The sequence below is a fragment of the Vanessa atalanta genome, chromosome 10 (assembly GCF_905147765.1).
Source record: "Vanessa atalanta chromosome 10, ilVanAtal1.2, whole genome shotgun sequence".
NCBI lineage: Eukaryota > Metazoa > Arthropoda > Insecta > Lepidoptera > Nymphalidae > Vanessa > Vanessa atalanta.
In genome coordinates, this window is record NC_061880.1 from 12,724,969 (window position 1) to 12,751,542 (window position 26,574).

Consider the following 26,574-nt stretch of genomic DNA (forward strand, 5'->3'; position numbering starts at 1 on the left):
ATCAACAGTCCATTCCCAGTTGGTCCACATCCAAGTTCGCCGCCATATCGTGCCAAGCGAATAGATTCCCCTCAGCTAACTATATATTATTTAGTTGTAAAAAAGTGTTCAGCCTGTCCGAACAAAACATCTTTACAGCCTTATAAAAGTGAATTAATTTATTGTTCAAAATTGATATATAAAGCCCCGTAAGAATATCAAATATAACACTCACAAGTTTATTATTCATATCAGCGCTATATAATTGCGGCAATTGTCGGTTTCAATTTAGATAAAGATTATATTGTGCTCGCAGATAAAGGATTTTATTGTGAGGACGTTATAGAAAAGTCGCGTGAGGAACATTTCCACTCATAACGCTCTTAAGTACAGTGCAGAGTGATCGAACTTCTACGACGGAAAATGACGAAGGATCTATTGGACCCACAGGTATGTATTGATATAACACAACCCATATACTTTTAAATGTATACCAGAAATAAATAATACATATTTCTATTGAACTACGTTGGAGTTATGTAGATACAAAAATATATTACGTAATCAATACGTACATATAATATGTGTAGAAACTATTTACAAAGTAGTACATAAGAACTGATTATATAATTATGTTTGTTTGAATCTGATTATAAAACCCTTTAATTTTATTAATCCAGACTAAAAATATACGTATCTATTAAATTATATGAGTAAGTATGTTTATTAATATTAAATGGTTCTCATACGTAATACCGGACCGGAATGTAGATTCTACAGAGAAAACAAACGACAGGAACTTACCGTTTTGCTACAGTGAAATGACACCAATATTAATTAAAAACATTTTAATATATATTATATCCTAACAAGACATTCTGTAAAATATTAACTTCCCGCTTTTTTATCACCTTTGTAATATTGTATTAAATAATATGCCTTATTCAAGTATGTTTTTTTAAATGAATTTAAATATATTCTTTACCAAATTTCTAGTAAAAACAAACAAACAGTTTTGTGGAGTGGACTTTTATTAACTTAGATCAACCCAAGATTGAGTTTAACGACTTCATTTAAAGTGTCATTTACATTTTTTTACTAATTCAAACAAACACTAAAACTGGATTCACTTTAGTAATTTTGACTTTTGAAAAGTCCTTGTTATTCCGGATTAAATGTCACAAGGAATTTCGACAAAAATATATGCGTACATACAAATCATATCAACGCATTTGATAATCTTATTAATGATACTTATATACGAAACGGACGAATCCTCTAATATTACAATTAACACGAACTATATTTGTATTAAAGTAACGTGACGTAACGCAACGTAACGTAACGTAACCCTCCTACGACACGAATTGTATGTTGACAGTACTATATTACTAGGTCCGGGAATCTGCGCGTGTCCTAATGGGGCGATTTTTTGTTTAATTACAGCAAAGTTTCATCTCAATCAGGTATAGAAACGAAACATAAAGATTGATTGTGATTGACTACATAAATATCTATCTAATGATATCCTTTTTAATGTTATCGCTTTAATTTATTCCATATTAACAGTACGTGGAAATAATTAAATAACTCCTGTTGCAACTGCAGTTAATAACCGTCAGAAAATTAAAATCTGAAACTGAAATGGACCACATTGGAATTGAATATACATTGATATTTCGCAACTGAAAAACCTAGTCAATTTTTAACTGCCCATAATGACCCTAGGCATGAACCTAGGACTTGGGATCAGCAGCCTCGATTGGGAATCTCATCATTCTTTTAAATCGCTTAATAATATGTGAAATCTAAAACAACTCTTACACTAGTAGTAGGTATTAATCACGGTTACAAATAAAGAATACGAAGTATTTAAACATACATCGGTAGAAATAGTGTTATCACACAATGATTTCTTAAAAACGATTATTTGTCACTTTGTATGTCCACGAGTAACTCATAAATCTTACAATATACGCTGTATAAACTATGAGATTTCATGAACTTCCATTACTATAATCTACAACTGAACTTACAATTATATCTACTAGAGGTCGTCCGTATTCTTGATTATTATAGCCTTCTTATCGATGTAATTTACGAGTAAAATGTGTAGACATAATATTCAACCTAATGGTAAACATTACATTATTCCTCATAATTGAACTTTGAGCGCGTGTTAAGTAACACTCCCGTCGATTGACTGCGAATCACTATTGTATTATTATTACAATTAATCCTATAGTCTCGTTTGTATATGTATTAATGACGGTATGGCTATCCGGCACAGACCCTATAAATTCCACTAATCAAAGACATTAAGGTGATATCATAGACAATAACTGCTTTTTAAATAGATCGACAGGGATGTACATTAGCTGAATTAAAAAATTAATAGCACTAACAAAAAAAATAGACCGATACATCTATTTGTTGACCGATGCTAAAATGTTCCTCTCTCACTCCTCTCTCCTCTCTCACTCTCTACCAAGAGTCAAAAAATCAAAAAATCAAAAATGCTTTTATAGTAAGCGTATTATTTTTTAGCATTAACAGCCTGTAAATTTCCCACTGCTGGGCTAAAGGCCTCCTCTCTCTTGAGGAGAAGGTTTGGAGCATATTCCACCACGCTGCTCCAATGCGGGTTGGTGGAATACATATGTGGCAGAATTTCGTTGAAATTAGACACATGCAGGTTTCCTCACGATGTTTTCCTTCACCGCCGAGCACGAGATGAATTATAAACACAAATTGAGCACATGAAAATTCAGTGGTGCCTGCCTGGGTTTGAACCCGAAATCATCGGTTAAGATGAACGCGCTCTAACCACTGGGCCATCTCGGCTTTGAAAGAATCTCTGGCTCTCTTAAAGGCTCTGTCGAGAGGAATAATTATACAAAATTTCAAGTCAATACATAGATAACACATAGATTTGGTGATCTCGTGATGAGTCAGTCAGTGGCTTTGCGTTTAAATATGCATAAATTAAGCTTTTAGTGTTGCTTGAGTGCTCGCCTGAATTTGAACTCGCGATCGTGATCGCTTAAATCCACGTCTTCCTTTAATTGAACAACGAATCTGTTATTAAAAAAATAGAAAGCAATAATGTATTATGGTTTGATATTTTATCTTTATTAGTATAAAATAAAAATATTTTTGATATGAAAGGCCTTTTTTTATTCAACTTCAATTCGAAGCCAAAAGTTGGTAATAACACCGAGCTTGCTAACGATATTATTAAGGATATTAAATATCGAGATATATTCATGTATACAATTATTCAAAAACAATAACAAAACGCACCTGTGATTTTTCAAATATGTCCATTTTATAAATAATATATATCTTATTAAATGCTGAGATGTGGGCTATACGTCGTAGGTGATTTTTATATTGTCATTGTGTTGCAGTCTTATCTCGACATCACGTTACGTGTCTAATTGAAATAATTAGAATTTCCATGTGCATACTCATACGTAGGTACATATAATATAGATATCTATATTATATGTACTTAGTAGGTGTGTAGATACTTCCAAGACTCGCGCGGTCTATGTTGTCCACATTAATTAAACCACAAATATAAATCTTATATTAAATTGAAATGTTATATGAATAATTCCACAACACCGCTTATTAATATCATCTTACAGTGTAAATATATAAGTAAATAATTGTAGGTTATCTTGACCGAAAATAAGAAAATTATGTCGAAATGTGATTGCAATTAGAGCGCGCAAATTTTCAAAATGATTTAAGCATTAATGGCGTTTAGGATGTGTTTCCACAGAAATAAAGATATTCCGACGAGTTCGATAATTTGGTTGCTCATTATAGACTTTTGCATATCAATGATATGTTCACCCTTGGGGACATAAATTGCTACGCAGATGATAATACAGTATATGGGGCTTACCACTGACGCGCAGTTTTCGGGCGAGCGGAAACTGAGGAGGTGGAGGGATCTTATTGTTGAACTCGATAAGACGATAGAACTCATTGCCAAATGAGGCTCTGACAATCATGTCGACGTTAATGCTAAGGAAACGCAGTATTCACTGCCAAGAAGTCACCTTTTTTACCTCTTCCATCCCTCTGTGGCACAACGCTGGACTGATCGTCGCGTTTGGAATCCCTTGCCACTCACAATCAAGTAGAGTGGAGTCATTTGCCTACCCGGTGTATATAAAAAAGTTAATCCTAAATCATAAACTTCACACACACAAATACACTAAATAAACCTTTTAAGTATTGAATCCGTCATCTGAATCTTCTCGGCTCAGAAGATTAATAAAAATAGACACCACTCAGAAAATAGAAGTCAGATAGAAAGGACAAAACGCGTTCGAAATAAATGATGAAGCATTACAAACTATCATATTGTCATCTTCCCCGTTGGAAGTCATTTACCACTAGAAGATATACCACTAGAAGGTCGATTAGATTTTATAAAATTTTAGTTTTGTATTTTTGAGAGCTAAATTAATCGTTATTCTTCGTCTTCGTTGAATTTCGTTTAATTATTTAAAATTAGTCGCTATAACCATTTGCGTATTCGTCATATAATGTATATTTTGTTATATGTAATTTAAGCATGGTGTCACAAACATAAATATTACTCGTTTGTAAGATTACACCTAACTTAAAGATGAGTTAGTGTACGTTTAAAACAATGCGTCGTAAAAGAAAGATATTTGAAAACAAAAGATAGGCACGGAATAAAAAAATATATACTTGGATTACAATGACAAGTAATTATGTCATTCGTATTTGTATAATTGAGGATAATGCTCAACCATTACAATAATATTAATTAAGCGAATATTAATTCGAGTAACCTTTTGATAGTATTGATAAAACTTACATGATTCTTTCTTTTTAAAAAATTAAAGTTATTATGTTTAAAAAACTTAATACTTAATAATGAAATAAGTCTCACGGATAATTGTAACTCCAGTTTCCAAGAATCGGTTTTCCTCGAAGAGGAGTCGCATCAAGAGAAATAAATTAGGTTAATCCAATACATACTCGTGTATTGTATATTTTATTATAAAGTTTAAAAAATATCATATTATGTTACTAAATAGCGAATATTATGTTACTAAATCTGAATCACAAAATCATCTTTATGTTGTTTTTTTTTATATTTTATTATAAATATATATAATATACTTATTTATGAGGTTAATCTTTTATATATTTTAGATCGATTCAAGATGTGACTTCGGTTACAACTTTGTTCAGATATTTTAAGTAAGAACAGCTACCGGTTAACGCTGGTCACCGTTTGGTAGTTTCTGTGATCCTGCTTAGGAACGGCCGCCTATACTGGTACAGTGTAAATGTTGATATGTATTCCATCCTTTAGTTTTATAGCCTCGAAAAGGTGAACTCTTTGTTATAAATATTCATGAATGGCGCTGAAATACCTTTAATGGTAGTAGGTAAAGTCACTCGAATTCCCTTATTTACATCGTGTAAAAATAACATATTCAAAACACCTATCCTCCTATACTTGATTAGGAAATAATTTTAATATAACAAGGAGCCCTCAAAAAAAAAGCTAGCGTTGAGATCATAAAAAATATTTTTGATTTGATTTCGTAAATAAATATTAACACAATAATCGACTTATCGGATATCCGTCGGTCTTAGGAAATCATTCTAATTATGGGTTGTGTTTGTATGTGCATAAATATATGTATTTGGTGTCGTACGATATGTCATGAACGAATCAACCGATTTAGATCCGGTAGGGTTCGTCGAGACTTGTATCTGATTAGATTTTGGAGTCAATCATCAAAACATCTAAAAAATTACAAATAATGAAAAAAAGACACACATTTTTAAACCTTCGTTTCCAAATTTCGGACTTTAATTTAAAACTGCACCTGGCACCTGCCTCTAATCTAAACTGCAATGCCGCTATCAGGAATTACATCAGAATCGAATGACATATTTGAAAGATATCGCGTTGCAAATTTTTTTATTATATTATGAGTTTTTATTGTCATATTACTAATTAGTTAGGTACATATTCATCGGCTTATCGTAAAAATAATATCTCATTTTCTCCTTTCTCTTTCTCTATTTCTAATACTATAAATTGTGTCTCGATGTGTGTGGGTTTGAATTTTCGAACGGGTAATCAAAAGAGTCTGTGGGAGTCTACCTAATAGATATAAACGTCGAATCCTTACAGTCCAGTTGTAGAGGTGGCCTACAGGATCAAACATATCTTTTCTTGTATTTAAATAAAATGATGTCAAATTATAAATGACTATGCGAACAATGCTTCCTCTGAAATAGTACCTACCTAAAATAATAGTTTAGTTTTAACAACTTAGAAGAAATTCACGTAAGAAACATAATCTATTAAATTTACGACTAAATGAATGTTCATTCAATGCATTAGAACGATAGACACGACCAATTCCAGGTATCACAATAGATGCTAGGCCACAATTAGTCCACCATATTAATAGCTTGGCGAATACTCTCAGCATGCCTTGTCAAAAAAAAGACGTAACTGATGTGAATCCGGCGGGTGTATTCTAGTTAAACCATAATGTTCCAGTTACTTTAACAATGCAGTTTGAATAATTGATGTAAATACGATCTTTGTCACGCAGAAAAAAACTATTCCTTCTAAGCTGTAGAAGCTTATAGCTAGTACTACAGAGTAAAATAAATAGTATGTAAATTTTAAGCAAAAAAACATTGTCTACTGCGATAATACTTATTGAATTATCAAATATTAAATCATGTGGCCTACTTTTGACAAGTCCTATGAAATAAAAAAGCCATAGCTGCTCTGCACGGTTTCACCATCGTTAAACGATTCTGATCCACCCTCAGGATTTGTAGCGCGATGTTATAAAGTCTATAATATTTCACAATAAATAGGCTCGAGTAACAAGACAATATTTTATTTCAAACAAATATACAAACTCTTTACTTTAACCAATAACAAACACGGGATGGAAGCAAATTTGTCGAATATAAAATAAAATCATGTGACATTCAGCCGTTACTAACAATGTTACCATTATTCGCCGAGACCAACGTTAATATATTCACAGAGATAATTACAATAATTCGTATTCTGTCAGCTAATTCCCTCGCTCGTGATTGTTACTGAAACAAGAACAAAAAGCTGTCAATTTCAAGATTATAAGTAGTTAAGAATTTAATTTTAAATGAAAAACATAGAAGTTTTATTTAAATTTGATGTTTTTAGGGATATATCAAATCATTATAATGTAGTAAAATTGTTTATTTCAAAATTTTATCGATTGATTTATATGATTGATGAGTTTCAATTACACTAGTTACAGCGAAACTATCTATGTGTGGTGGTGACCACTTACCATCAGGTAGCCCATTTTCCAGTCGGAATATTTATATCATAAAATCTTCAAAAAAATACATTATTTATTTCTTCATATATTATTTATCATTATATTAATATATATCATACGTAGGTACATATAAGACGCTTCAATATTTACTACCATGATTACGTATGTATTTGTAAAATCTAAATTGCGTCGTACATGAGTGCGTCTTATCTCTCTAATAAATTATTTTAAGTTACAGTTATGTCAATATTTTAATTTCCTTTGTTCTATGGGGAATCAGTGCGGATTTCGTGGTAATATGTCGCATTGGAGCCGAGATGGCCCAGTGGTTTGAACGCGTGCATCTTAACCGGTGATTTCGGGTTCAAACCCAGGCAGGCACCACTGAATTTTCATGTGCTTAATTTGTGCTTGTAATTCATCTCGTGCTCGGCGGTGAAGGAAAACATCGTGAGGAAACCTGCATGTGTCTAATTTCAACGAAATTCTGCCACATGTGTATTCTGCCAACCCGCATTGGAGCAGCGTGGTGGAATATGCTCCAAACCTTCTCCTCAAAGGAGAGGAGGCCTTTATCCCAGCAGTGGGATATTTACGGGCTGCTAATGCTAAAAAAAATGCTAATGTCGCATTGATATATCATCATCATCCTCCTGCCCTTATCCCAATTTTACTTGGGGTCGGCGCAGCATGTCTTCTTCTTCCATACTTCTCTGTCAGACGTCATCTCACAAGTAACATTCTTTCTAACCATATCGTCTTTCACACAATCCATCCATCGTTTCTTGGGTCGTCCCCTACCTCTATATACCTCGCATTGATATATGTTAGTAACAAATTAACATGTAAAAATATATTCGCTTAAACTTGTTTTATTGTAACATAAACACACTGTAGTGCCGACTCATAATATATTCTGTCGCCAAACAAGCTTTACTTAATATTAGTGGGCTCCGGTATGTAAGGCGAGTGAGCCAGTGTAACTTTCACAGAAGAGACGTAACATCTCAGTTCCAGAAGTTGGTGGCGCTTTGACGGCGTAAGAGGCGTTTAATATTTCTTACAGTGCTATAGTCTATGTGAGGTAGCAGACCCAATTGCTCGCCCTTTTTATATAAATATAAAAAATATGTAGTATATAAAACATTGATTTTTGCCCTACTTTAAAGAAGAGCTTCACGGCCCAGTGGTCATAAGACTAGTATCTTAACCGATGACACTGAGTACAAACCCGAGGCATGCACCACTAAATTCATGTGCATATTTTTTTCTATAATTCATGTACTCGGTGGCGAAGGAAAACATCGTGAAGATACCTGTACGTGGCGGATGAGAATCTACCATGTATATTCACCGAACTGTGTCATGGTGAACACCGAGCAGCGTCGTGAACTAATCCCCAAATCTTCTCGCCAAAAGGGTGAGGAAGTCCTTTTTCCACAAGTGGAACTTACATTGGCTCTGTATATATAAAAAGTCTGTTAGTTTATTTTATTACAGTTCTTTTGCTCATATTTTTGTTACCTTTTGTTTGAAATCATAATTGTGATTTATATATTAGATATTAATTTTAAGGAATCCCCATTATCTCAGACGTTGAAATAGTACCTTAGGACACTCGTAACAATGACATGAGTCAATCTTATTTATGGCATAATACGAACGAGATATGAAAATGAATCTTATTTTTGTCATGTATGTGTATATTATGGATAATTTCTTAAAAATATAGTCAAAGATTTATTTATTTTTATACTAGATTTTGAGCGAAAATTTTATTGATAAAGTTTAGTTATGATTTAATTTATCGTAATTACTCACAGAGGTGGTGTTAATCACATAATCGTTTTTCTTATTATAAGTAACCTTAGTAAGTTATATTTAATACCGCTACCTTCGTTTCTTTGAGTTGTAGGTTTTTTCCGGGTAGGTAAATATTTAAGTACCTACTTTTATTCTTACTCCGAAATAGATAATGAATGAGCAATTAATTTCATTGGGCCGACCCGGGTTTGAACTCGGCACTTCACAATCTGCTGACGTCAAGCTAGTCACCAAACCAACATGTCCCATTTAAGTATCTTATCTATCCCAGTGTCAATACTGCGTAGTGAATATTTTAAATCAAAAGGGTTTACGTTAGTTTTTGTAATGAAGTCCTTTACATATTATTATATCCTTGCATTTAATTAGGTGCGGCATGTTTTAGCGACACGTGCGCGGAATCACGGAACATTTGAGAACAAAAACCTGCGCACGAGCACGTCGCTCCGTGTAGCCACACCCACATCTAACGTAAAATCCTTTCACTCTGCTACATAACAACTATTCATACATTTTTGTACGCATAAACCTGTTTATTCGACTTTTAAAATAAGTTATAATTGTTTTTTTTAAATTGGATGCATATCTCGTCCAATGTTTTTCTATAACTTCTCTGGTAATTTATTTATTCGACGAAGACTTAACAAAATCATTCCAATTCTAATTAAGTATTACACGTAGTTTTTTTATTGATAACATCATGATGACACACGGCGACGGTATCGAAATATTTCATAAGCTTATACAGCGAGTTGCGTTATTTTAACGCGATATTGCGTGAAGGGCGTCACGTGAGAGGGCCGCGGCCGGCGGTCGGCTTCCGCACGGGCGGCGCGGTCGGGGGCCGGCCGTGACGTCACGCCCGGGCCGGGACGCGGGGGGGACCCGAGGCCGAGGGTGTGGTGCACATGCGCCGGCCGCCTCGTCTCAAGGTGACCCTCGATTCACTAAACAAGTGCTCCGCGTTGCGCCGCTTTACAGTCACAGTAATCGGTTCCTTTCACTTCTGCACGAGTCTAGTATACAGTCCAGACAAACCGGTATTCGCTCGAACGCGGATATCATCACGATATATTTGTGCTCGGTGAAATTTATGACAGCACCCTGTGGACTCCAACGCTTCTCGTTCATCACCTATTATCTCAGTCTTCACGACTGACAAGACGAATCGATATGCGTCAAGCACGGGATATCGTAAGTAATAAGTATTATGTCAAATATTTGCGAATGATGCTTCAAAATTAAAAAGTTTAAACTATGTGTAAAAAAATCCAATTTGGGAATATTAATAATGTACTTACCTATACCGAGATTTTTTAAAGTATTTTCTATTAGAGCTTATATGGCTCATTTAATAAGTATCTTGAGTACTTATTACCCGGGTATATTTATGTTTATAATAATATAAACAACAACAATAATAATCATAGCGCATAGAAATATAAAATATATAAAGACATATAGAAATATAAACAATTTACAATAACGTCGATACCTACATCAATTATAATTATTATAGTAATTGTTTTTCTCTAGATTACGATAACCTGTACTTGAGCTGTGGCTATATTATTTTTACTTTTATCTGTGGACTGTGGCTTAAAAGTAACCGATATCGATATGTGAGTGACAAGGTCGTGTCACAAGGTCAAATGTAAAGCATACTGTGAAAAAAAACTGTAATAAGCTAATAGTGTAGCTAATTCTTTTAAGTTATGTTCTAATGTTTAACCAATCAAAGACCTACATAAATAAGAAATAATAAATACAACACAGAGTAGTTTGTAATTTTGACAGTTATTAAATAGATTAGATACAACTCAATAAGAAACCAATTAGAAATCATTTTTCTTCAAACTGTCAAGCTGTCTTATTTAGAGTTCGTGACTCCGATTTTATTTGTTTTAAACATAACATATTTTGCCAACATTCGTGTTTATTAGTTAACAGTTTTTTCTTGTAATAACCAGTTACTTATCATCCGTCATACTTTTAAAAGTGATCATTTGTAGTTCATGTATAAGTTGTTAGCCACGATTTACAAGTACTGATTTAGTTTACACATATATTTCCATATATTTTATAAGATGACAGTGTTGTATACACTTTATGTAAATCATAATAATATGTTAAACATGTTTTTTTTTAAATGTAATAGGTAGTATGTAACATTGAGTGTAAGTATCTAGTACCAAAACCAAGATAATAAATTATCATGAAATACCTACGTAATATGTCAACTACCCATATCTGAAAATAACTATACGTAGTCGGGACTACGTAAACTTCGAGTGGAATTTTTTTGTAATTTATTTATTCTTAATTACGGGTACGACACGTAGGTAATTTATCGGCTATGTGCGAATTAGCTACAATGAATACGCTAGTCGCTACCATATAAAATGCAATGTAGATTGTGGAGTTTTATCATAACACTCTAGATTAAAGTAGCATGACGGAGCGTCTGCGATATATTATGTACATACTTAAAATATGGTTCATATTTATTACTTTTGCAACAATTTTTTTTTTTTTTACTGGGAATATGTTTTATTTATATGTTTACTCTGTGGAAACCTCATTGGCTTCTGAATTCTGTTTACCATAATATGGTCTTATTTTTAATTGATATGGATTATAAAGTAACTGTATAACGCTATAATCCGGAAATAATAGATTTAAAATAAAATACATTCTTATACATTAATCGTCTTTTAAGTGGACTTTAATGAAATTATGAATTTCTTCTTTTACTTGAACAATCCAATACCTACTATACATATATATCTAACATATCAGGGAGTGCCATATTATCAAGCATGGTGACAAAGCAATATTATAAATTACTTGAAATTGTGCCTTACAAGCTAGTCGTCCTGACTTCGCGGGGTTATTATTAGAAATTTACACCATGCTAGATTTTATTTAATATCTATTATAGCAAATATAAAGCAAGTATTGACTTTTCCCACTTTTACACTTTTTAAAAAAATAAACTGTTTTAGGTACTGTTAATAAATGTGCTGCTCCGGATATGACGGTAGGTAGCATTTTAAACATCGACAAAATTTCCAAATTACATATATGTTCTGAAACTTTAACCTAGCATGACTAAAAGTACCATATTAATCAGATTAGTAATTTTTGCGTGAATTCGGAAAATACATACTTTTCGAAAATACCCTTTTTTAAACTTCTTTAGAATAATTTCGTGTGATTATTATTGACAATACATTGGAAAATGTCTTGTACCTAGAGCTGTCTCGAAGAGATTATTTTTAAAATAAAATGACATTGTCCCAAGAATAAACAGGTTTGCATTTATTTCTTTCTCTTTAAAATGACTTTGCGAATTATCTTGCAAAAAAAATTAAGTAGGTTGTCATACTGAGAAATGTAAGGATAATATGTACATATAAAAATTAAATAATATTTATATTGTATATATAGGACTGTATACGATCGTATTTAATAATAGTTTTCACTAAAGTTTGGTAATATTTAAGTATTTTTTGTTTATTTAATGATAGTTATCATAACAGCCAACAAAAATATCCGGTCGATCGCTTTCGTGACGTGCATACTGTACTGAGACAGATACAATAATTAAAAATTCAATGATAAAACGTTTAAAGTGTAAACAAAAATCCTAAAAAAAATAAGCACATCATATTACTTATACTAATCTCAATCAAAATAATAAAAAATACATTAACGGCACGGATACCACGTCTGCGGAAATTTAAATTAAAAAAAAAGTACGATAAAAACACTTAATTTCACTTACACTTTTTAAAAATAGTTAAACCTGAACAAGTAGTTAGAGATTGTTTAACCTTTATAAACGAAGCGAATTTGATATTTAAAAAATATATAGATTGCAATAATATATTGTGCCAGCAAATATACAATATATAATAGGTAATTGTAGTAAGTTAGTTGCGTTCGTTGTGCTACTATCATTAGCAATCACGAGACCACTCGAAAATAAACAAGCGTACAATCGATCCACTGCCAAAACTACAACTCATTAGGCTTAAAAAAAACGTTGGCGAAAATGGTATAAAAATAGCTAAAGCGAAAATGTAGATGTTGTCTGAAATAATATAATGTAAAATGAATACTTATTCGTGCATTAAAATAAATAAAAAAATACTTACGTAATTAGTAGTATACATTTTCCCTTTTTATACATTAACTAATGGAAATAAACCACTATCTTATGACGTATCACACGAGTTTTTTGGATACCATTACGATATTGCTTCCTAAAATTAGTATTATTACAATGACGCAATTGACGCAGGGCTTGCAACAGTCTATAGCGATAATTATACATTTTATTCCTTCACAACATCGTTCTAAAACCACAACCCTTATCAAGTAATCAGTAGAAAATGCAACACGAGGCGAAATAAATTGTAACATAAGGTTTTATTCGCAAATAATTATATTTAGCGTCGGATTATCTGAAATTTGAATGAAGTAGACGTAATATTTATATTTGGTAATATTAGGGTTAGCTTAAAAATCTATTACTTTGTGCCGTTACTTAGATGTACCATAAAATGTACCTCACTACCACAAGCAGTAACTACCCATACTATTGCAATGTAAATATAGAAAGACGTCGACTCGAGGAATTTTTATGACGTCATGAGCGAGCCCACGCGACGTCCAATCAGAATCAAACAACAAGAGGCTCGCCGGAGGAAAAAAGATAAACATTAATCCTATTGAACAAAAAACATGTTATCCCTGTTGATATTTAACATTATTACCAACTAAATGTAGTTTTGTATATAAAATTAAGTACAAAAATAATTATTTCATATTTGATATTTACTCATTGTATTGCACAACATACTGCCGCACTGCTCCAACGCGGTGCGTATTCGCGAATTGGAAAGAGATAACAGTAGTTTATTATCATGAAGACATGAATGAAAAGAACGCGACGGAACGCGTCAGTCTATAGGAAACAAGCCCAATCGACGGTCACAGCGTTCACGTTGTAGCCGTTTTTCTCATTACATTACAGCTTTGGCAAGTTGTACACATACCTCGCGCAGTGTTTTAATAATCGAAAAGTTTCATTTAAAAAATAAAAATGGGTATGGCTGTTAATCATTTACCTCAGGTGAGTGTTAAACAATAATTTCTATTAATAAGTTTTAAATAAAAATAGATATAGCAGCTATTGGTTTAAGCCGGGTTGAATTATTGGAAAGCAACCGTAAGCGACAGTCGTATAGTGTTGTAATGACCGCTTTGACCTTGTGAAACTTGTTCGCGATAAAATGGACGATTAGTTATATGCAAAGGAAATGCATTTAATTCTTTATAAAATCGACTTTTCTTTCACATGAGTAGCTATATAATCCATTATTTAACCTACATTTCAAATAATATTATATGTTTTTATTTATAATAGATTCTGTGGGTGTTGTTTGTTTTTACTATTATAATTTGAATACAAAAATACAACTGTGTCACCAAAATATTATTTAATTGTACACATATTATGTGTGTACAAATAAAATATGTAATTTAAACTAAAATATAATATAAGCGCGCGATAAAGGAGATGAAAATATATTTTTGTTTCGTTTTTTTAAAAACGCGGGATATTCATTGTACTGAGTTTACTATTTATAATATCTATGTTTATTATATCATATTCTATTAGGTACCTAAAAAAAGTAGAATATTACACATTAAAACATTTTCACATTTCCAATAAACATGCTTTAAAAAAACATTAAACATTGAAATGGTACTCGTAAAAAATAAATTGTGCGTGACATATTTAATAAAAAATTGTAATTTATATAACATTACATCGGGTTTTTAATTATTATTTAAAATTATTCCAACAATTAAAGTACGAAAAAGTAAACCTTAATTGCTGCAAATTAAATGGAACTTTTTTTTTAAATTATAGATTCGCGAAGAATGCGAAGTCTTCCACCTATCAGATAAAGCGCTTAGGGAGATAATGCACAGACTTCACAATGACCTAGTTAAAGGCCTCGGCAAAGACACACATGCTAACTCGATTGTGAAGTGTTGGATCACTTACATACAGGATCTGCCGAATGGAAAAGGTAACAAAAACATATCCTTATATACATAAAAGTTAATAATTTACGGAGTGTTGATGCACAGTACTATATTTGTTGTTATCTTTCAGAACGCGGTAAATTCTTGGCCTTAGATTTAGGAGGAACAAACTTTAGGGTTTTAATTATAAATCTAGGAGAAAATCACTTCGACATGCAGTCGAAAATTTATGCTATACCAAATCATATTATGACCGGCACGGGGGTTGCCCTCTTCGACCACATTGCGGAGTGCTTAGCGAATTTTATGAAGGTAGAATAAACATAGCAGTCAAATATATAATTATCTGTTCTGGCAAATGCCATAAGCTATTTTAAATATTACTAATTAAGTGACAGTAACAGACTATAAGTGACTAACTGTCAGGCTTGAATTATGGAGTTGAATTTTCTTCCATGAAGCTGATCCATTGAGGATTGATGAATTAACATGGATTTTGGATTTACAGGTTGTCTCAAGACGTTTTCCAACGCACAAACATACAATAAACATAAATATGAACTCTCTGTTCTTAATAAAACATGGTTCTATAATCGTAAGTTTTTTTTCACGTTTTAGGAACACGATGTATATGAAGAACGTTTAGCCCTCGGCTTTACGTTTAGTTTCCCTCTAAAACAGCTCGGTCTGACCAAAGGGATATTACAACGTTGGACGAAAGGTTTCTCATGTAGCGGAGTCGTCGGCGAAGATGTCGTACAAGGCCTTAAGGACGCTATCGCTAGAAGAGGGGTAAGATACGGAACAATTATATGTTAATTTTATATATTATAATTATTATAAGTTAACCTTAAGTTTTACTGGGTGAAAGGGCTTTGCAAGCCCGTCTGTGTAGGTACCACCCACTCATCAGATATTCTACCGCCAAACAGCAACACTTAGTATTGTTGTGTCGCGGCTTGAAGGGTGAGTGAGCCAGTGTAACTACGGGCACAAGGACATAATATCTTAGTTCCCGAGTTAATAAGCACGTTGACGATGTAAGGAATGGTTATAAATTTCTTACAGCGCTAATGCCTAATTATAAATATTTTTAAATAAAAAAAAAAAGTTTTAAATTTCCTCATTAAACAAGCTTTTATTTAATCTATACATCAAAATTAATAACAATTAAATGTCAATTATATTTATCAAACAGTACCAAAAGTTAGTGCGAAATTTAATTTCAATAAGTTGCAAATAGTTGTAAGATGTAGATATAGCCTACACATTAAAGTGACTAAAAATATGTTTTTTTTGGTGTCGTCAACGAATGAGTAATGACTCTTTGGCGGGGAATTTTAAAAAGATAAAAGTAATGAAAGATAATCTACTTATAAATTTAATACCAGATCGCGCTATCGATCGAATACAGTATTAACACTAATCATATGTTCTTGTAAACTGGATTTATCGATAAAAATATACAGTGCAGTATACATAACAACAAACTCATAGCGGCAAATAAAACAAAAAAAAACACCAATTTGTCGGTGATCTTAATCCATTGTGCCCAAAGACAATTTGAATACATTTATGAAAAAAAAGGTTTAGTTTGATTTCACCAGCAGCAAAATTTAAAGTTTTTTCTGAGCTATACTACACGTAAAGTTAAATAAAAGCTTGTAAATGATACGGAACACCATTTTTCAGGATCTGTCTTTATCTGTGATGGGAATCCTTAACGACGCAACTGGGACCCTTATGTCTTGTGCGCATAAAGATCCCTATTGCAGAGTAGGAATTATAATTGGTGAGTTGACGATGATACCGGCTCTCTTTAGTAAATAAGGCATGTTCTTAAACCAAAGAGAGCTAAATAGAGGCTTTTAAATATGAAACCTCAGCTCAAGTTACTATTTAAAAAAAAACGCATGCTAATAATTACCGGGAAAAATGACTTGTCAAAATTTTTCATTGGTTACATTGCATATTATGAAGCTAACATATTGAAAATTTCTTTGGATCTCATGTCATTCTATTTCTATGGATAATGTTGCATGTTGAACGGTTTCATTTTCGGCTGCTCCTTGTTTACGAAACGACTGCATCGGCGTCTCTTATCGAGGCTCGTGGCATCGATACGCGTTCGAATCGACTTGACTTGAGTTTTCATGATGGGAACGAAAGCCTCTATGGATCATCATCGACGGCTCGCGGTGCCCTCTGCCGGCAACGACCGGCACCGTGACATCTATTCTAAACAGCTTGTTTTCTCCACTCTTGTAGGACGTACAGATCGATATATGCGCTATTCTGAATGACACAACGGGTACATTGATGTCTTGCGCGTGGAAAAACCACAACTGCAAAATAGGACTCATCGTGGGTAGGTCTACCTTGTTTACAGCAATACTGCGCCGAGTCGCTCGCTTTGACTCGGACGGCATTAACATTAACAACCGCAATTACTCACTCGGCTCGAGCACATCGAGAGCCGCCATCCCATAACCGCACGGCCCGACTCATGTAATCGCTATCACCCCGCGACTAACCCGGGCGGCGGGGGGTCCGGTGGGTCCGGCGGCGATGTAGAGCGCGTGTGTCGGCAGGCACGGGCAGCAACGCGTGCTACGTGGAGCGCACGGAGAACTGCGAGCTGTTCGACGGCGCGCCCGGCAAGCCCGAGCTGCTCATCAACACGGAGTGGGGCGCCTTCGGCGACGACGGCGCGCTCGACTTCATCCGCACCGAGTTCGACCGCGACGTGGACGCCAACTCCATCAACCCCGGCAAGCAGATGTGAGTTCTCCTTCTAGCACTCGGAAAGGTCATCGGCCTTTCGTCGATTGGGAACGTGAACTGGGTTTAGTTTCATGAAATAGTCATGACATTGTTATGTTTTCGTTGTAGTCACGTTGCTTATAATTCGCTCAGTGGTATTGTTGCTGTATACTGTGCGTTCAGTTTCTATTCCAAATCAGAACATACTTTATTCGAGTAGTCTCTTAACAACCCTTTACAATAGTCATTTTGCAACAAGTTTAATATTCAAGTTTTACATATTACAATTAAAAGAAATATTATTTCTTAAAATACTGACTATATATTTTTTTTTATTTAATTGTTTATTTTTTTATATTAACATGTTCAACAGCTTGCAGCCACTAAAGTATAAAATATAGATAACTAAAAATTCCTTCACTTTATATAGTCACACAATGGGTCGTACAATAATATAACACTCGAACTAAAGAACTCCACAAAAACATATATCATAATGTCCTATTCACATGCTAATATATTCAATATCGTCGTATATTTTATATGTTTGCATTTTATATAGCAAATATTTGAGTAATTACAAAATAAATCTATAAAATTGCAAGAATTAGGTAAAAATTACAGCAACCGTGCCAGATCACGATAGAATCTGGGCTTTACATTGCTGGGCTAAACAGTTTCAGATTTTATGTGACTAAAGTTTTAAAACGTTAAAACGATCTTACACATACTTATATCCTTACAAGCTATGTATACTTTGGAAACATGCTTGGCTCATATGTAATTGTGCCGAGTCTATTGTATTACGTAATTGAATCTTATCAATTGTCATGACTCATGACAAATGGCAATGTCGATTTAATAAGTGCGAAGTTCAAACGTAATGTTTTAATAAATTCGATGTGCAATTTTTCCATTGATAGAAAGTACGTCATTGTATTTGATAATCACGTTGTTTATATGACAAATCGGTTTCGAAGTTATATTTAAAAGTCATGTCACGTGGTTGCGAGACTAACGTTGTTTGTAACAGATTTCGGGTTCGAATCCGATCTAATTCCCAATAAGCCATCTTTTTTATTCATACAATAGTACACAAATATAATGAGTTATCTGATGATGAGGTGATTCTTGTGAATTCGTGTTGAAAAAACAGACGGACAGATTTACTTATATAATATACTACACGATTATAATATTATATCATTAAGTGTTATTACTTATTATTATAGAACATGAAACGAAGTCATGAAGTCAAACATCTAAAATGTTATTTCCCTAGTACACTACCCATCCCGGGGTATTTCCGTAATGACATTGACTCACTCATTCATCTACGGCATGTATCTTGCCTTGAATTCTTAAAGTCTTATATTCTTATGTGTATTATATCAATTTCAGCCAAGAAAAGATGATATCAGGAATGTACATGGGTGAACTCGTTCGCCTGGCGCTGGTCAAATTCACAAAGATGGGACTACTATTTGGAGGGCGGGGCTCCGACCTACTGTTCCAGAAAGGCAGCTTCTACACTAAATATGTGTCTGAAATAGAGTCCGACAAACCCGGAGACTACAGCAGTTGTATGGACGTATTGGAAGAGCTTGGTGAGTTATCTTTAAATAATACATAAAAAAAGAGTTAAAGTAATAATCCTCACCTATTCCAATTTAGATATTATTCCACAACAAATATTTGCATGTAGTGAATAATTCGGCTTCATTAATACGTAGCATACCTGATATAAGTTGCTTTAATATCTTTTCTATTTCAATTATAAAGTCAATAGCAAAACCAGAAATCAGATCTGCGATCTTTGATTAAATTAATGTTCTATATCAACAGAGCCATCTTGGTTTATAAAAACATTAAACCAAACGTCTTGGATACCAGGAAACATATTTTATGATAGATAAGATTATTCAGTTCTTGTAAAATTAAATTATCTTTGTTTTATTATATTCAAAAACAACCATACAATTATAATAGTTACTTTGTTTTATCAATTTGGTTGGTTCTTCAGAAACCCAACAGGTCTTTTTTGGTTAAAGTTAAAATTGCAACGCAATAAGTAGTAAAATAATTTCAAATCTGTTAAATATACAAAATTTAGATGAACAGTAGTTACCGTCACATTCCAAGTAAATATCAGTAGATATTCAATAAGACAAATGAATTAACGTCTTTGTCATAATCATATTATACTTGTGTAATAAAAGTGCACACAGAAAACATTACATAATACGAGATATTGAAATTTTTCATGGATTGAGTTTAGTGCCATTATGCTAGCATTTTTATAACTTTTGTAATGATCATATTTTCGGAATTATTCATATGAAAACATTTTTAAACGTAATTGTATAAGTTTGAAGTTTATTAGTTATTTATACCATTTTAAAAGTCATGGTACATACCCGGAACTATTTGAAAAATGGCTCTGCAACTCGAGTTCACCCTAAAGTATACTGGGTGGAATTTACAATTACTAATAATAATAATACACTCCACATTGACCGCTAATATAGATCAATGCCATCGCAAGTATGATTCTAATAATATACTAGTACTGAATTAACCAAATTATAAAACAAATCGACTTCAATAAGGTCATATGTATTTAGTTCAAGTACATTTGAGTACTTTCTCTCGCAGATAATACTTAATTAATTATTCAGTAACAGTTCATCCTCTTTTTTTAATTGCAAAAAAACACCTACTTTAATAATTACAATGTATTTCTTAAGAATTATATTAACACACGTTACCTATACCGATCCGTGCATTTGGTATTTCGGACGTGTAATTTATGCTAATTCGCGGTCTCTTCAAATCGTCTTCGCAACATGCAAATGACTATGTAATTTTACATCTATCAATTTGCGTAGAAAAAAATTGTGTTCTAGCGATTCAGTGGGTAAACTAAATGTCATGTCGTAACCTATCGTCTATCTCGACCACAAGAGGACAAAACTCGACCAACATTTGACATCGAATTGATGTGTTATTATGTCGACGAAACTTTATAAGTAGAATCAGAGTGAGATGTAGTATTACGCGCGGCAGGGCTGGCGCACGCGTCGGAGGCGGACATGTGCGGCGTGCGCGCCGTGTGCGAGAGCGTGTCGCGGCGCGCGGCGCACCTGGTGGCGGCGGGGCTGGCCACGCTGCTCAACAAGATGGCCGAGCCGCGCGTCACCGTCGGCATCGACGGCTCCGTGTACCGCTTCCACCCGCACTTCCACGCGCTCATGTGCGACAAGATCGCCGCGCTCGTGCAGCCCGGCCTGCAGGTACACCCGCCTTACCGACGTTCTTATAAAAACTCCCCGACGTTCTCTTCGGCGTCATTTTGGAGTCAAATATTTATCTTCCTTACTCAGCCGATATTGGTACAGTGTAAGTACTCGAAGACGGATTGCGACGGATGATCGACGAAAAAAATGTGATCGCTTACGCGAAACGTTATCTCGATGTGGAGTTTATTGACTTTATTTTCGACGGAGAATATTTTTTACAGATTACCTAATTAATCAGTACGTCGGAATGATAATTTGTAATTTAAAAATAATATAAATTTCCATTGGACAGAAGACAAACAAAAAAATATTAGATTTTTCAAAAATTCAATTATTAATTTGTAGTGTGCATCAAAATCTGTCCCTAGACTCCTTTGAGTATTTTTTGTTATTCTTCATAGTTTTTGATTCGACCATTCAGGCCCAATAAAAACCTCATTTATTCCTGATGTTTTTTATAGAGTCAAAAATTTGAAGGCTTTGTGTCCCACGAATTACACAGCTAAATAAACTCGTATACAGCCTTGCCACTGATAATAATTATATACATTAATTCGACAAAATACTTTTTATATACATACGTATATTATATTTCGTTATATATCTATTTGACATACATATATGCATAAATAGTTTTAGTAGCTGGCAGGAAATCTAAGTTTAATAAATAAGTAGCCACTTCCTCGTCTAAACATTATACGATTAAAAAAAAACCGGTAATTACTCGATACTAGATAAAGGATCGGTATAACGTCACCTTGAACTATCATTTTAATTAGTTATATCAACAAAACTTAAATATTCCTCTAAACAAGTCTCGGTCGTTTTATCAAAAATGTCAAGGAAACATTATTAAAAGTGAACGCGTTTTTGTTAGTTTTAGTATCATTGCTTCAAACTTATTAAAACCTCGTTCAATGAAAGTGTTTCGAAATATAAGTCGCGCTCACCGCTCGCAATGCGTATACGTAATTGAGGTCACTCACTCATTATTTACATAAATAATTTTAGTATTCAACTTGGAACATAAAAAAATAATTAATAATGAGCGTTATTAAAGTTATCTAAAGCGATAAGTGAAGGCGTGAGGCGCGAGACGAGCCTCTTTTTGCTCGTCGATGTTATAGTTCAACGTTCAGCCGATAAAATATGTGGCATTGACTACGAGCCGGACCTCAGCTGTTCAGTGTAACCGTCCCGTGACGTCCATGTTGATATTATTGAGAAATGTTTTTATCATTTGCCAGATAATAAAAATATTGTTGTTGTTTTAAAATTTATAAGTACGTTAAATAAAATAGATTAAATATACAGACGCGTAGAGCTTTAGTTTTTTTTTATTGTTGTGTTTAATATTTAGGTCTCGCGACCTTGACGTGAGCGGTGAAAGAACCGCGCACTGGAATGCGGTCGAGAGTACGTCGGACGATATAACTTATAAAAAATTAACATTCATTCTAGATACATTACAAGTTTCATATTTGACTCCAATGTGATTATTTAAATATCAAAATTTTCAAAAATTATATTATTTATTAAATAAATTATATCATTTTTGAAAAATTGGGGAGTTTAGAGACTAATTTTGATGCATATTACAAAATTTAGTTAGCATTAGCTTTTTTTTTTAGCATTAGCAGCCCGTAAATGTCCCACTGTTGGGATTAAGGCCTCCTCTCCCTTTGAGGAGAAGGTTTGGAGCATATTCCACCACGCTGCTCCAATGCGGGTTGGCGGAATACTCATGTGGCAGAATTTCGTTGAAATTAGACACATGCAGGTTTCCTCACGATGTTTTCCTTCACCGCCGAGCACGAGATGAATTATAAACACAAATTAAGCACATGAAATTTCAGTGGTGCCTGCCTGGGTTTGAACCCGAAATCATCGGTTAAGATGCACGCGTTCTAACCACTGGGCCATCTCGGCTAAATTTAGTTATAGTACAGTAAAAAAATTGTAGTATGCATCAATATTTGTTCCTAGACTTCTTTGAGTATTTTTTTTGCTATTCCTCATAGTTTCTGATTTGGCCAGGCCAAGTAGAGTAGAAAAAATCTTAAATGTTTCAGACACTATTGTGTGTTTGCGAAAAGTTACCTACAGCTGAATATAACAATCTCTTCCTTAAAGTCTCATATAATGTAATACTTGTCTAAGTACTGTATGATTCCCGCAGATAACACTTGCGTATAATTTACTTGGCGGTAGAGCTTTGAGAAAGCCCACCTGGGCTTCAACTAATATATTCTATTGGCAAACATCAATACTTAGTATTATTGTTTTCCTGGTTGAGAGTCGAGTGAGCCAGTGTAACCACAGGCATAAGGGATATAAGATCTCAGTTCCCAGAGTCGGTACCCTCGGGCCACGTGGTGCAGGAGAGCTAATCGACGTCCGTCGTGTTCCAGTTCGACCTGATGCTGTCGGAGGACGGCAGCGGGCGCGGCGCGGCGCTGGTGGCGGCCGTGGCGTGCCGCGAGCAGGCGCTGGCGTAGGCGCGCCCCCGCCCCCCGCCGCCCGCCGCCCCTTTTATATTTTTGTACTTCCGGTCCCACCCGCTCCGCCGCTCGTCACAACCGGCCGCCTCGAAGTGGTTTGCGTAGCGAATCAGCCGCTTGTGTTTGCGTCGCAGGGCTGTCGTCCGGGCCGCGTTGATGCCGCACGGGGACGTTACTATTGCTTGAAACTTTGCCAGACGTCTCTATTTCGGTCACATTGTACACATTGTGACATTGTAAATGATTTTAATTAAATTGTCAGCAGTATCGCCGATCAGAATCTGATCGGCTCGATTGTAGCTCGTTCGGTTTTAAATGTCAAAAGTAAAAATTGTGGACCAATCGGTGACCTGGTTTACGCCTGCCGTCGAACCCTCTCCGAATGCTCTCTGCGGCACGGCTCCCACGGTAACCCTGCGACGTGTGAAGAGAAACGAGCGATCCGTGGAGATCGGAAATCGGAACAGTATATTTATATTAGTTTAGATTAATTGTCGTCGCGTGCTTCGGCCCTCGGGCGGTAGTTTACATGCGCGCGGTTCGTTTGAAAATATGCTGATACTTGAGTGATGCGGTCTCGACACTGAAATGATCCAGTGTGAAGTAAATAATGTAATGAGGCCGTATTCCGTCACTGATGTTTACACAAACTGGGAGAGACACTAAGAAATGTTCGTTATGTTCAAGACGCGTGTACTTATATTTATACCGTACCTTATTTTAGTCTAGTCAATGTCAAAAAACGAATAATCGGCTTTTTATTATTCATCTAAAGTAAATAAAATCGTTTTATAGTAGAAATAACTGAAGCTGTGTAAAAGATATATGATTTTGTACTTGTTGTTTTATAAAATTCATATCTTAAGACTGACTTACATTTTCACACTTTTAAATTTGTTTACTCCAATCAAATAACTAATCTTAGTGTCAATCTACGCAGTACGCATTGTATTTGATCGCAATAAGTGTTTATCAAAATAATATACTTTTATGAAACTTTTAACAACAGTGATTATATTATTATTATTATTGAAACATAGTAATTTCTACACTTTACAACAAATATTGGTCTTGTAATATAAGAATCTACTTTTATATCAAATTATTGAAAAAAAATATGATATATCGTTGAACATATTAAAATGAATTTTAATATGAATTATTTATATTATTTTAAATTAAATATTGTGTATTGATAGCATCAAATAACTAAAGTGAATATTTCGTTGTGTGTGCGGTGAGTACTTTGTGATTGAAACACATTATAGGTTGTGTATCTGCCGAGAAATATTTAAAATGTAGCAATACTAAGAATCTCAGTAGTCATGCTGGCCTTACGCTACTTTAGAATCATTATTTCAATCATTCCATTAAAAATTGCATCAATACACACAGATTAGTATCATTAAAATTATGATTTATATTTAATTATTGTACATGATGTAGTATCATATGTAGATTGTAATTAATTTAGCTGTTATTCATTTTAAGTTCAATTCAATCATTGAAACAAATGCATATTAACGATTGGAGTGAACTCTTAATGGGATTCATGTGAGTGTTTTTATTATTTTACTGTGATAGAACTAGGACTTACTGTAAAGTGTTTTGTTTGCTTGGAATTATTCAGTAGTTGTAACAAACGATATTAAGTTCATAAGTAAATTAAGAATTACAACGAGATATTCCGAAATCAAAGCAAGCCGGATCATAACTTATACCAGTTTCCGTTTCAATCGTTGAAATATGCAAGGGTAAGGCGAGTGCTAAGTACGATATTAGGTCATAGTGTGACATCACTTCACGTTATAGTTCCTAGTTACAAATAGGTGCATTTTATTTTTAGAGTTGTATTTTTCATGATTTCTCGCAGTTTGTAACTACTTAAGAATTATGTTTAATATGTTGACATTTATATACATACATTATTTATTTTCGAGCACAAAAATAATGGACTATAATTAGTAAAAATGTTTACGTTTGTAAATTGCACCATTTTAATGTGTTGTAGGGATTTGTGGCTTAAGTACATATAAATACTGAGGATACTTAACTATTTCTAAAGATATGAATTGTACAATTTGTTATTTTTATAATTATAAGAAGAAAAAAAATCTATATTGCGATTCGGTTATTGCTCTCATTTTGCTCAAACTTTTGAATTTTCTTTGTTTCGTCGCTAATAAAAAATAACATTGACTTTTGTTCTGCATATATTCGGCAAGTCGCTACATTCCACATAATATGTGAGACTATAGTAACATGAAACTATGAAATAATGACACAGCGTGCGTGTGAAAAGCAGAAGGTAACATATCGCCATCCCAACATGTCCACTAGTGCATTAATAAGATATTAAGGTTTACAAGCACTGGCTGCTTCATAAAACAATTGATGTATAATTAATTGTATGATTTTTATTATCTAATATGTTTGAAAATATTTTATAAATATTTAGGTAACATAAATGGAGCAAACGAATTCAAAATGAACCGTTGTTTATGAAATTAGCTCTAATTCTGTAAACGCTGTTAACAATGTTATTTCAAGAATAAATTTTTAAAAACAGTATGCTCTCTTTTTTATTCCGGTTAACGCAATGCTATAAATGTTTCTGTGATTGTGATACCAGTACATAAGATTATATATATATATTCTATTTTTCTAATATGAAAAACGCTGAGCTTCTATGTCGTCCCCGAATTAACTCCTAAGGTGATGAATTCCCAAAAACACTAACGATTTTCTAGACACAAGCATAAACACTGACTTCCTGTCTGACAA

General features: G+C 33.8%; 1 protein-coding gene across 4 annotated transcripts; it reads left to right on the forward strand.

Annotated features, from left to right (window-relative positions):
• On the forward strand, nt 1-26,359 carry LOC125066946 (hexokinase type 2). Of its 4 annotated transcripts, none has more exons than XM_047675281.1 (9): nt 1-429; nt 15,109-15,271; nt 15,358-15,539; nt 15,846-16,019; nt 17,496-17,595; nt 17,819-18,008; nt 19,392-19,597; nt 21,057-21,283; nt 23,701-26,359. In XM_047675281.1, exons 1-9 carry the CDS (start codon nt 403-405, stop codon nt 23,785-23,787), a joined length of 1,356 nt encoding a protein of 451 aa, XP_047531237.1. In that variant the 5' UTR covers nt 1-402; the 3' UTR covers nt 23,788-26,359. The 4 variants fall into 4 exon arrangements, with proteins under 4 accessions (XP_047531237.1, XP_047531238.1, XP_047531236.1 ...); XM_047675282.1 differs by lacking the exon at nt 1-429 and adding an exon at nt 10,081-10,358; XM_047675280.1 differs by lacking the exons at nt 1-429; nt 17,496-17,595 and adding exons at nt 14,126-14,304; nt 16,920-17,019.
• Nucleotides 26,360-26,574: the final 215 nt, after the last annotated feature.